Source organism: Symphalangus syndactylus, chromosome 2, assembly GCF_028878055.3.
Source record: "Symphalangus syndactylus isolate Jambi chromosome 2, NHGRI_mSymSyn1-v2.1_pri, whole genome shotgun sequence".
NCBI classification, from domain to species: domain Eukaryota; kingdom Metazoa; phylum Chordata; class Mammalia; order Primates; family Hylobatidae; genus Symphalangus; species Symphalangus syndactylus.
This window is the reverse complement of record NC_072424.2, coordinates 10325592-10339416: the sequence shown is the minus strand read 5'-3', so window position 1 is coordinate 10339416 and position 13825 is coordinate 10325592. Positions and strand designations below refer to the sequence as shown.

The following is a 13825-nucleotide window of genomic DNA, read 5'->3' as shown; positions in this document are numbered from 1 at the left end:
ACTTGGTCCAGGGTCTAACAGAGCCAACTGCCCCTCGTCTCAAAGGATGGGGCAATACCAGCAATATAGGGAGACATGTTTGTTACAAACATTCAAACCAAACAGAAACACACCAAGAGCATCTAGCCCTTTTCCTAACTCCTCTCCCCATCTCAATCCATTGATAACTTTGGAGAGCATCTCCAAACAGACAACACTCTGCGATTTAAATCTGTATAGTTACAGAAACATATACGTTGTTTGCTTTTATGAACAACAGTCAAACTCCTGGTATATCACCAAACCCGGGACTACCATTGTCAAAATCACTTTATGTTCTGCTAAGAAAGCAAAAATACTGCCATTTATTCCTGTAAGATCCCACCAATTTTGTGATAATCCTGATGTTAGGGAGGTTAATATGTGAAAGTACTGTGTCTTAGAAGTGACTAAATCTGCCACATATGGGCAGTTTTGCAGATGACCCTCTTTGGTCAACATTCTGCCTGGACATGTCAGCACGTACACAGCTTCCTATTTCTGTTTAATGGCTGCTTGGCATTCCACAGTATAAATATAATAAAGTCTGGAGAGTCACCTCCACCTCCCCAGTGACAGACATTAACTTCTTTCCACGTGCTGCAATTCTATAATTCAACTGTATAATGAATACTCCTGCATGTGTGTATGTTCGCTAACGTGCAAACGAGTTCTATGGGAGAATTCCCTAGAAGTGAAGTTTCTAGGTCAAAGGGCACATTTTAAATTTAAGTAGAAACCACCAAATTGTCACCTCCAAAGGACCTTCCCAGGCACCAACTCACCAATAGGGCATGATGGCGCTGTCTCCCTAGAAGTCACTCACCCGGGACGTTGCACACCTGAGAGGCAAAAAAAAAAAAAAAAAATCAGACTTTACGTTAATTTGCGTGTCCCAGAGTTCTATCAGGTTGAGCACGTTTTCACACATGGGTTATTTGTGTTTCATCAGTGAAGCATCATTCATAGTTTCATCCATTTTCCTCGTTGCACCAATTGAGTTTTCCTCGTTGGTTTATTGTCAATCTTTTTTTATTATTATTATTTTGTTTGTTTATTGTCAATCTTTTGCAAACATGGGTACTAACCCTTTGTTTTTCCTATTCTAACTATGCCCCTTCTGTTCCTTTATCAGAGTGTCTCTGACGCCTGTTTAATGTACTTGCCAGGAAGCAGCACCATGTGATGCCTCAACACCGGTCATCCAGCACGTAGTGGCAACATACTAGTCTCATCTCCAATAAGACTTGGCTTCTTCCAGGAATCAGACGAAGTTTCAAGAAACACTTCACAGGATCAGGTTCCCCTCCAGAATTCTAGGCTAAAGGAGCCCGTCTGTGCCTTAGAAACCAAGACCTGTTACCCTCTTGCATATGGACCAGCAGCCGTTGCTATAAGCACTCAGCGGCCCCAGCAGAGGCTGGACCGAGGTGTGAGCTTCACATTTGGCTCTGCTCTGGATGCTGAGGTTACATGACAGTGCCCTCCTTCTGAAAGTAACACACCCCCACTCTGTCCGTGGTAATATTATGAGCCAGCAATTTTGTTTCCAAATAAACTGAAAAGCCCCATGGATGAAAGTGATGTCATCCTGATGGTGCCTGCATTGCCACCTGCAGGAGTGTCTGCGAATGACCGTGCACCTGGAGGTTTGTGTCACTGAGCGGCCAGCATGTGGCTGAGGTATGGGGCTGCCGCTCCTTTCCCAACCACTGAATCCTGTCCAGGGTTGTCTAGGGCATCCTGCCCGCACTGATAACCCTTTCCTGAGCAAAACCTCCCTCAAAGGTGCAAATGGATGCCATTCAGAACAGAGGCCAACAAACACAACACCGGTTCTTTGGGGCCCTTGTGTGGTGAGCACTAATGCTTGTGATGAGAGAGAATATCTGAATGAGCGTGGAAAATCCCAGTGGTTTTTCAGTAATCACTGTGAAGATGAAAGCATAATGAGCATATTATAACAATTAGCCCAGAACAACTATGATAGTAACAATCAACATATTCACTTCGTTTCTCTTTTCTTATTTTCAAAATATGTATTTTAGGCCTATAGAGTGAGCCATATACACAAATAGTTCTCATTCCATGAGCACCTATGTGCTGGGCCCTTTATATGGGTATTATCTGCACAACAGCCCCTCAAGAGCTGAGAAACAGAGGCTTCCGGAGGATATGAAACTAGACCAAAGTTAGGTTGGAGGTGGTAGAAGAGACAGAATTCCAACCCAGGACACCCCTATGCCACGGTGGCCCTTCTAAATTCAGCCACTCTGCATACCTTGCCCTTCTTTGAGCTGTTATTGAACAACAGTGTGGCACACTAAAAATACTTGAGAAGGCCAGGCATGGTTTCTCATGCCTGTAAACCCGGAACTTTGGGAGGCCGAGCTGGGCAGGTCAGGAGTTCGAGACCAGACTGGGAAACATGGCAAAACCTTGTCTCTACTAAAAATACAAAAATTAAACGGGCATGGTTGCAAGCGCTGCTAATCCCAGCTACTCTGGAGACTGAGGCATGAGAATTGCTTGAACCTGGGAGGCAGAGGTTGCAGTGAGTGGAGATCACACCACTGCACTCCAGCCTGACAGGCAGAGTGAGACCCTGTTTCCAAAAAAAAAAAAAAGAGAGAGAAAATCACCGCGTAATTGATTAAAATGTGCAGGTGGGTTTAATACAACTCCAAAGATGCAGAATTCCTAGTTTAATATAACTTTACTCAGCGTGAGAATCATGTTGATTCTCCTCCTCTCCGGACACCAAGTGAGCTGATACTCTGGAGACAGAGCATGATCGCTTGGTGTGATGGAGCCACGGAGGTTTGTAGTGCAAGAAAAAGGGCTGCAGGTGATTGCTCCAGTTAAAGGAAACCCAGTCCCACCCCACTGTCAGCAGTCTCTTTCGTGTGGTTCTTGCTTGAGGAGGTCAGTAATACCCTCTCAGTGCTGTGGTCACTTGTCCTAGGAAAGCTTACACATGTAGCCAGTATGCATTCAAAACGAATCAGTACAAAAGTGCCACGTACCCATCCACCTGTTAAGGAAAAGGCTCAGCACTGGGGAAGCTCTGAGGACACATAAATATGTCGGAGGACACCCACTCCCTGCCCCCAAGGAGGTCAGCACTGCCCATGGGGAATACACATCCTCTACCTTTCTATTCTCTTGATAGCCAATATCTTGCATTTTGTAATTAGAAACAGAGCCTTGATTTTTAATAGTTTTACCACCTATATTTGCATCTCTAAACAACAGCAGTTTATTTTTGCCTATTTTTGAGCATTTTATAAATGAAATTAACTTTATGTATTTAGACTCAGGTTTTGAATGTACAACAGTACCACATTGATTCAAATAGACACAGTTCATGTTGTGTTTACTAATAGTTCAAGTAAAATAATGTAATTACAGGTATGATGTATCGTTTCTTCAAATCATGCAGCTCTCAGCAGAGTCTATTTATAGCAAAGATGCTTCACATTGGAAACCAACGCTGACTGGCAAATAGAATCCACCAGAAACCTGGGCGCTCAAAATGAAACAGGCATGCAATCCACTGCAAGCCTGGTTAGGGAGGGTCTGTATCGTCTAGCATTACTACCTAAAAAGCGGCTTCAAAACCTCAGTGATAGGCAACAGGGGCCCACTTTGGGCATCTTCGCGGCCATTGTCATAAAAAGTTTACATTCAGAAACTGGTCTCACCACTTCACTGCTCTTGCCACAAGCACAGAACACCGTTATCTCCAGCCATTCCCAAGCCCCTCATTTACCCTGCGCCTTGCATTTCTTTGGCTCTGTATGTCAGTCATATCTCTAAAGCTTCTAGTTGCAGAAGTTACTCCAGTGGGAATACTCCAAGTCTGCCTCGTCCTCGCTTGCCTTGGCTTCTGCATAAGGTTAGTAAGAAGCAAGGCATGGCCAGGACTCCAGGGAAATGAATGGATGAAAACCAAGAAAGCCAGATGACATAACCAGATAGTAAAACCAAGAAATCATGGGCCACTTTGATGCTCAAGCCACCACCCACCGTCATTAACCGGGACAGGGTGGGGGTGGTGTGTTTTATGAAAGGACTTGGTGCCTTCCATAATTCCCTCATCCTCAGAATCATGAACCGAGAGACATACTTTGGGTTCTCCTCTCTGGGATGAAAGACGTGCAGATCTGTGTGGCCCAAGGTTGAATACTAGGACCATCCTGCCTCTTTAGAATTCTGGGAGGACCTCTCTTGCCAGGTGCTGTTCCTCTGCCCTAATGGAATGTGGCGTCACAGGGCTGGGCTGAGGTCAGATCCACTTTTCTTGGTGGATACGACCTTCAGTTTTATAGAGCAAGAGGGTCTCATCTTAGAATATGTCTTTAAGTGACTGATTTTTAATTATTTATTTATTTGTTTAATTTATTTATTTATTTATTTATTGAGATGAAGTCTCGCTCAGTCGCCAGGCTGGAGTGCAGTGGCACGATCTCGGCTCACTGCAACTTCCGCCTCACGGGTTCAAGCAATTCTCCTGCCTCAGCCTCCTGAGTAGCTGGGACTACAGGCACCAGCCACCACGCCCGGCTAATTTTCGTATTTTTAGTAGAGATGGGTTTTCACCATGTTGGCCAGGATGGTCTATCTCTTGACCTCATAATCTACCTGCCTCAGCCTCCCAAAGTACTGGGATTACAGGTGTGAGCCACTGTGCCCGGCCTAAATGACTGATTTTAAACCATATCCCTTTTCAAGACACAGCAGTGCAATGCCTTAAAATCCAAGGCCCGTTTCCCTCTTTCTTTGATTGGTGGGCACATCCCTGAGTTCTTAGGAACCCAGGGGAACAGATGTTGGGAAGAGAACTGCCGTGAGAAACCCAAATTGTTTAGGTGGCATCTGGGGTCAGCTAGACATTGACGAGGCAGCTCTGTGATGCTGGCTGGGCTTATTCACGTTCACGTCTGGGGATTGGCTGGTAGCTGGGTAACCCCAACTAGCCTGGGCTCGGGGGCCGGGGTAGCTCAGCGGTCTTCCGCATGGCTCTCATCTTCCACCAGGCTCGTGTGGGTGAAGGCAGGCACAGACGGTGCACACACATGGCCCATTGGTTCCCCCACCAAACTGGAATCCAAAGGAAGAGGCGGGTGAGCGAAGTGGGCTGTACAGAGGAGGGGGCAGAGGTGCTTCTGAGAGGGGTATCGGACTGTGCTCAGGGAGGCTCAGGGGCCACCTAGTGTTGTGTTACTTCCAAAGCAATGCTCTCTCGGAGTAACAGAGGGCGGGCCCAGGGCCAAATAGTCAGCTAGATTCTGAAACACAAAGAGATACCACGAGACTAGTTTTTATTACACTAAATATTCTTCACTAAGTTTTTATCACTGCCAACCTAAATCTATATAAACATATAATATATTGTATGTATATATTATTTTTACATAAACATGTATGTATATATTTATAACATTTTATATACATATTTATGTATAAATATTCATATATATTTATATATTTATACAGAACTTAGGTTGCCAATGATGAAAACCTAGTGAATATTTAACATATTTATATATTTTATATAGTTATGCATATAAAATATATATTAAATTATATACATTATATTAAATATATTTAATTTATATTGAACATAATATATTAGATTATATCTATAGTTATCATATTTATATATAAATACATATGCTTATATATAAATATAAGCAACTTTTCCCCTAAGTTGCTCCTATCGTTGTTTTTGGCTCTAGGGTCACGGAAGAAAGCAGGCAAATGAGGGGCCGAGGAATAAGTGACTCACTTCAGCACAAGCTGCATCCCTCGAGCCGGGGTGGAAATTTAGGAATTTGCTGATACACAATCATGCCCCTCCTCTCTCCCAACATCAAAACTGACAGTGCTGCCTGGCCTGACCCGCTTCCCCTTGCTCATATCAGCCTGGCTTGGATCTGAGAGCCCTGCCCAAGAGGGACCTTGGATATAACTGCGCTTCTCCTTTTCCAGACCCCACATAAGAAACAAGAAAAGCCTGGAGTCGTGTCCAGTCCTGACTGCTCCTTTCCCAGAGTTCTAGGCCTCTCGAAGGCTGAGGCCACCCTGGGGTAAGAGGAAGACGGCACCGCGTGGAGACCTTCTGAGAATGGGGGCCAGGCTACACGATCCACCCGAGTTTTCTTCTTTTGTCCTCACAACCCTACGAGGCAAGAAATTGCCATCTTCATTCTCCCAGCTGGGGAAACTGAGGCTCAGAAAGGCCAAGCAATGGGCCCAAGTCATGCAGAGAGCAAGGGGTAGGGCTGGGATTGGAAGCCGGGCCTCTCAGCTTCCAATGTCCTGGGGCTGGGAGGGGACGGGGGTTCCAGGGCCCGGGGAGACCCCAAAGCCCGAGGTGAAACGCACCCTCTGCTCATGACCCGTTATATTGCAAGGGGCTGCTAATTTCAGTGTGATATGTCCTAGGAGGCACATATGTTAAATCACTCATTTCTCTAGATCAGGGATTTGCAAACTAAGGTCCTCAGCCCAAATGGGCTCACAGCCTGGTTTTTGTTGTTGTTGTTGTTTTGTTTTGTTTTTTGTTTGTTCTGTTTTGTTTTGTTTTAAGACGGAATCTCACTCTGTCACCCAGGCTGGAGTACAGTGGGGTGATCTCGGCTGACTGCACCCTCCGCCTCCCAGGTTCAAGCAATTCTCCTGCCTCAGTCTTCTGAGTAGCTGGGATTTCAGGGGCCTGCCACCATGCCTGGATAATTTTTGTTTTTTTAGTAGAAATTGGGTTTTGCCATGTTGGCCAGGCTGGTCTTGAACTCCTGGCCTCAAGTGATCCACCCGCCTCAGCCTTCCAAAATGCTGGGATTACAGGTGTGAGCCACCGTGCCCAGCCCCACAGCCTGTTTTTATAAGCCATTTTTTGGACATGGCTGTTTGCTTGTGTGTTGCTTACAGCCACTTCTGTGCTTTAACAGCAGAAGTGAGTCAGCATAACAGACAGTATGGCCCACGAAGCCATATTTACTGCCTGGTCCTTGACAGAAAAAGTTTGCTAATTGCTGACCTGGATTAAAATCCACAGAACCTTTCCTATCCAAGGATGTGCCTCCCTATGTCCTGGCCATGTCTGGTCCCAGCACCACCTGTTTTAGCCAGACCTGTGTCTGGGCCAAGCTCAGCAAAGTTCTGTGATCTGATGTCATTTAAAGACACTGTTGACCGGACATGGTGGCTCACGCCTGTAATCCCAGCACTTTGGGAGGCCAAGGTGGATCACCTGAGGTTGGGAGTTTGAGACCAGCCTGGCCAACATGGTGAAACCCTGTCTCTCCTAAAAAAAATTACAAATATTAGCCAGATGTGTGTGGTGCATACCTGTAATCCCAGCTCCTCAGAGGCTGAGGCAGGAGAATCTCTTGAACCTTGAAGGCAGAGGTTGCAGTGAGCCAAGATTGTGCCACTATACTCCAAACTCCAACCTGTGCGACAGAGTGAGACTGTCTCAAAAAAAAAAAAAAAAAGACACTGTTAATATGGTATCAAATTGCAGCTGCCACATCACACATATTTTCTCCTGCAGAGGCCATATTCAGTTTGGATAACCCTGAAATGTGGTTACTGGACTCTTAGTTAAATAACATTTCTTTGCATTGTTGGTGGTCTGGCTAGTTTTCAATATGTGGGCTCGATGAAGACAGACATACTATTCAGGATTTTTATTTTTATTTTTTGAGACAGGGTCTTACCCCGTTGACCAAGCTGGAGTGCAGTGATACAATCATAGCTCACTGCAGCCTTGAACTCCTGAGCTCAAGCAATCCTCCCATATTAGCCTCCCAAGGAGCTGGGACTACATGTATGTGCCACAGTGCCCGCTAATTTTTTCTTTTTTTGTAGAGATGGGGTCTCGCTATGTTGCCCAGGCTGATCTTGAACTCCTGGCCTCAAGTGATCCTCCGGCCTTGGCCTCCCAATGTGCTGGGATTACAGGTGTGTGCCACTGCCCCTGGTTATTCAGGCCTGCTTTGTTCCAGATTCTTCCTTCACCTCCATAGAGAAGTCCCTAGTGATAAAGAATTTATGAGCCAAGGGAAATATCTTGGAGTTTTAGGCATCTAATAAACATATTCATCTTCTGATGATGATGATAATTAGCATGTATTGATGCTTACCAAGCTGTGGGTAAAATGCTAAGTGTTTTACACATATTGTCTCATTTAATCTTCTCAACAATGCTATGTGCTCAGGTACTGAACAGCCTCATTTTACAGATGGGAAACTGTAGCAAAGTTAAAAGACTGTCCAAGTTCACACAGCAGCAAATTAGACAAGCTGGAATTTGCACCTATGCATTTGACTCCAAAGTCTGAACTCTATCTAGGAATTTACTCTGCAAGGGTGTGGAACACATACCAGACATCACGTAAATTTTGCAAATGATAAAGGAGCACCTGTCCTAACCCCAAGCAGACAGACAACAAGGGCCAGGATGGATTTTAGAACACTGACCTGTGAGAGAGGTGGACAGGCCTGCACCAGCTGTATTTCTGTAGTGACATACACAGGTGTATCACACAGGGAGCCTGTCCAGTCACGGAGGCCTGGGACTGTACTGTCAACACAGTCTCTGTTTGTTCTTCAGGTCGTGTTGAGAGCTCCCCCTGGGAGGTTGGGCTGGGGATGCTCCTTAGGAACCCCACTGGAAAGATGAGTCAAGCAGGTATCCAAGTCCAATTACCCGGCTCGGTGCTTGACATCACAGATGTGGGACTTGCCTGAGATGGGGCTGATGAGCAGGAAGCTAACTGGGGCCCTTGCAGGGCAACACACAACAAACGGATCAAACTTCCTTCCTGAAATCATTGTGCACACCGCAGGAGGGGTTTCCTGCCGACACATCGTGGGTATTATTGGTTCCCTCATGAAAAGCAATAGTAATGAAATCCACATTTCCAAATTGTGGAGTGCTGTGTGCCTGCATGGCACTCGATGCCAGGAATACCAGGATGGGGGTTTGGTGACTGTGCCCTGGAGATGCCTTGGGGGTCTGGGAGCATCTGCACAGCACTGAAATCAGTTTCTCCAGCTGTAACTACAGTGCCAGGAGATTCCTACAGCTCCTCTAGAGGACTTTTCCAGGAAATCCAGCAAACGGTAGGATCCCAGCCACACTAAATCATTTAGTTAAGTAGCTAGTTTACTTTATGGAGTCGCCATTTGCCATGTTGACTCTCGATGACAGCCCAAGATGTGGACTGGAGCCTGAACCCTCTTCTCTGACCAGATTGACCACTGAGCATGGCGCTCCCTCCCTTCCTCCTCAGCCTCTCCAGATGGTAGATGCACCCACCTGCAAACTTTTCTCTCACTCTGACAGAAAGGCCTCTTGTTCAGAACTGACCTACTGCAGGCTCCTGCCCCTGGAACTTGCCAGCAAATTCACTCCCAGGATCCATGTCAAATCAGGGTTGCCAGAGGAAAGTCAGGGCATGTATTTTCATCTGCTGACTTGGGGCTGCCCTGGGTCAAATCCCCATCCCTCAACTCAGCACCTCTGTTGCAACAAAGCAGGCACGGCTGCGATGACTTATTGGCCAAGAGAGAAAATGACCATCCAGCCAAGTCCTCGTAGAAATGAAAATGGAACGTAATGAACCAATCTCTCTTACACTGGCCTGTCTGCCCCACCCACACTTAGTTTCTTTCCCCCACTCTCCCTATAATAAAAATACCATGGGTTTTAAGACCATTTCATCACACACTTTGTTGGACATCTCCTGTGGCTGGTCACTGGGATACAGTAACCAGGAAATACAGTCGGCTCTCATGAATGAACAAAACTTACAACCCCAGGAGGGGAGCCAGAAACTCAATTAGTGGCTTAGTTTCCACAATGCTACGTGCTACAAAGAGGTACAGAACAATTCCAGGCAAACTAAGAACCTGCCCCAGCCTGGAGGACAGGCATGGGGGTGAGGGAGCCCACAGGCAAGAAGCCTCCCTTAAGCTGAGCTCAGGACTGGATGAAATGATCTTGGTGGAGCAAGAGGGAAAGTTCCAGGCAGGGAAAACAGCAGGGGGTGTGTGGTGGTTGGATGTGCCTGCCTAAGGGAGGCAGGAGATGGTAGGTACAGTTAGAGTAATAAAGCCCAGGAGAGGCTGGGGGACCAGATTGCACAGGCCCTGGGAGGCAAAAAAGTTAAAACAGCTTCTATTTAATGGGAATGTCCTACCACATGGAAATTCACTTGAAAACTGAAGCTCAGAGAAGTTACCATACCATGGTGGAAATGGGTGGGTATTTGCTCTCAAATCCAGTCAGCCTTGGGGGATGGGCAGTATTTGTCAGATCCCTTCCTCCCCCCACACCAAGGAGGGTTGTGTAGAAGTGTTGTTCATCTATTAAACACGGGGGTAGCCCTTGAATGAACATTTTTAATTCATCAACAGCTCCGTAAAATGAAAACCACCCTTAGCATGCTCTTGAATTACTGTACTTACCAGGGTGAGAAAATGTGCTGACATACTTCAGCAAGATTTCTGGTTAGAACTGAACTCCAAAGGATTTTTCTACTAAACAGAACATTCCACTCCACAGGCATATGGCTGGATGAAAGTTTTCTGTGAGGTTCATAATTACTACCAAGTCTAAAGTGTTAGAACAACTTGATCATAGCAACATTCCTACTAAAAGTTTTGAGGTTGGCCTACCTAGAAGGAAGCGTTTATGCCTCACACCTTCCAAAGTGCATCTGCTAAGAGCCACTCTTCCTTGAACACCCTCCCCAGTTCTGCCCTGGTGCAATGCCTGTACCCGTTGTAGCACCGTGAAGCCCTCAGATGTCCCCTCCCTGCCCCTTTCTATTCCCTCCCTCAAGCAGAATGTCATTCTCCCTTACGATCATAGATGATGCTGTTAGAACACGATCATGGCAGCCAATATAGTACAAGTCAGTACCACTGATTTCTGCATTCATTTAGCAAGTATTTATGATGTCACCTGGCTCCCCGCCAGACACTGGGGAAAGAAGCGTGGAGACGGGGCACTGCCTGCACAGGGCACATTTTGGGGGACAGCTACCCTGTCTGGTGCACCATCCTCACCTACACCTGGCAAGGTGGGTGAAAGGGGAGGAATCCAGACAGGTGACCTGGGGGATGGTGGGCTATTCTCTGATTTGGGGAACACAGAGAGGACAGGGGGCAAAGTGGAAAGTAAATGAAGATGAACAAGTTATGTCTACAGTTCTGAAGCTGGAGAAAGATGTCTGGACTTCAAAGGAGATTTCGGAGGCAGCAGCTCACAAGAAGTGATCCTGAAATCGTGGCTGAAGGCACTGAGTGCTCAGTCTCTCCAAGGATGATGACGCTTTTCAGAGTATTGGTGTCACTTCCTGTACTGGGTGGCATCGGGCTGCCAGATAGAGTCAGAAAGAAAACAGGCGGGAGCAGAGCCAGTAAACTTCCGAAGCTTCCAATGACAGGAAAGCTGGAGATCAGGAGCCAGTTGGAGGTCATGATGCGCCGCGGCCTGGGACCCTGAGATTCCGCGGGTGGAGAATGTCTCAGGTGAGAGCAACCCTGGTTAGAAAAGTATTCCCAAGAGACAAAGGCAAGCCATGAGTCACTCCTTACAGAAAGTCACTCTTGGTCCCTAAAGATGTGCTCACAAGTCATTCTCCAAAGCACAACTTTATTTTCAGAAAGCAAAGGACATCAAAAATAGGACTGCCCTGTGCAGATGTCCAATAGCCTAATGTGGGGACCAAATGCCCCCCGGCCATTGGAAAGACAGATCTTGTAGGCTCCGTTCATCTGTGCACTCACCCATTCATTCGTGTTTACCGAATGCCTGCTCGGTGTTGGGACAGATGAAGATAGTTGTTCCTGCCATCATGCCCTGGAGGACACAGGCAAACATTTAAACAATGACACAGTGTGGCAAGGGTCACAGTTAAGGCTGCTGTAGGGTGGCTGTGGGTGGTGATAGACCTCAAGGCTTCATTCTACAAAGCTGAGGGCAAACCTTGGCCCAAAATCCTTCGCGAAGCCCACGGTGTTCAATTGTTCTCAGTCCAGGAGCCCAGCAGTGCTCCCAGTGGAGTTTATGAAGCCGATTCAGACCCAGCAAATCCAAAGTTTTCTTCCCTTAAGCAGACTGACAGCCTTACTTACAGAATTCACTTGTAATTTATCACAAAAACTGCACTAGAACTTATCACAAAACTAACTTTATTTTTCCCAGTTCGATTTTTCTGTTAAATATCTTCACTGTCCCTATGACTTCTGGTCCTTATTTTCTTGACGCACACATTGTCCTCAGCCTGTGTGGGAAGAAAAAAAATAGAACTCTTAAGTAATTTAAACACCCATTTTTATAATCGACCTCCTCTGCAAAACCCCGAAGGCTTACTAGGTATTATGCAGGTCCTTAGTTGTAGAAAATTAATTTTGAGGTTGGAAATAAGTTTTAAAATATATTCCATTAACGTTGTTTTTCTTGACTTGAACTGCTTTTATTATGCAGTTTTTTACACTTAAATAATGTGATCTTTTCATACAGAAGTTCCTAATGCATTTTTAAGCTAATACATAATAAAATTTCTTCATCAATGCACACATTTTCACAAACTAAAATATGTCACTCAGAAAAAGTGAATCCAACCAGGATTAAGTCTTTTGGGTCTCCTAAACCAAGGAACCCCCGTAGGCAGAACCATGCCCAACTTGCATGCAGGGGACCTGCCTTGCCCTTCACTCTTGCAGTAGTTCTCACCCCTTGGCTAAGGGGGAGGGACCATGGTGAAAAGCATGGCTACAAGCTTCTCACTGGAAAAAATCTATCTTATATATGCATTTTCTAGGACTACCGACACCCACCGAAGAGATCGGCAATAGAGGAGCATGTGTGTGTTGGGCGTCTCCTGGGTGCTTGTGTGTGAGAAGAGGCTGAACGCCCCCAGCAGAACACACCAGGCCTGGCTCAGCCTTGGGCCTGGTTGCTCTGTGTTTAGGAATCATCCTAGTTAAAAGATTCGCTTTCACCCTTCTTTGGTTTCATTCTGATGAAGCAGCACCTTCCAGACTGTGAATTCGGTAAGTGCCTGGAGCCTGCATTTTACTGTAAGACTCAACGGGTGAATGTGATGACCCACATCAGCTGTTGCGTCCCTGGTGTGCCTGTGGTTTCTAGGACCTTGTCTGGCACTGTCGGGTGTCTTCTGCTTCCAGCCTGCCCCAGAAGTACAGTCTCTGACTTAGGACACCTGTGTGGGCATCAGCGTCCTTCTTGAGCCTCTCCTCTTCCCTCTCTGGAACAGTCTATGGGCATCTCCCCACTAGGACTTCCTGCCCACCATCCAGACACACAAGCCCTCCCCCTCCACTGGTTGCCTGGCTATGCAGCAGGTACTGGGGACACCTGGGAATCTTTCCTCTTCTTGGCAGTTGAAGCTTCCTAGTTCGTGCCGAAGAGGGTCTGTCTGGACAGCTGTACTTGCCAGAATTCTGTATCTGAAGAGATTATTGCTACATGAGTTTCGTTTGCTGAACTCAGAATATGGTAGTTTTAGGTCCAAATTTTGTGTGTGCTAAGAATTAAATTTATACCACTCACAAAAAGGGAGCAATTCAACCTATTTTTATTTTAGCTAAACCAAGTATTCCCCAGAAGAACACTAATGGAATCTAATCATTCTTAAGGATTTGCCCACATGCTTATAATTATGAGTGGCTAAACTTGATGTGATTTCAGTAGCACTTAAATTTCATTAGCTTAGATAGTCTCTGGCTGGAGGAGGGCTGGAGGGCAGACGCACCCTCCACT

At 46.1% G+C, this 13825-nt stretch overlaps 1 protein-coding gene across 10 annotated transcripts in view; it reads right to left on the bottom strand.

Moving 5' to 3' along the window:
* Positions 1-10963: 10963 nt before the first annotated feature.
* The window catches only part of MKI67 (marker of proliferation Ki-67), a 29737-nt gene continuing 26875 nt past the window's right edge, over positions 10964-13825 (bottom strand). For 5 of the 10 annotated variants that reach the window (XM_063616561.1, XM_063616576.1, XM_063616570.1 and 2 more), the window contains 2 exons: positions 13393-13512; positions 10964-12323 (listed from right to left, as the gene is read on the bottom strand). In XM_063616561.1, coding sequence (XP_063472631.1) covers positions 12258-12323; positions 13393-13512 — 186 coding nt within the window. In that variant the 3' untranslated portion in view covers positions 10964-12257. The remainder of the gene's footprint in view (positions 12324-13392; positions 13513-13825) is intronic. The other 5 variants (XM_063616582.1, XM_063616590.1, XM_055245520.2 and 2 more) reach the window with 2 other exon arrangements.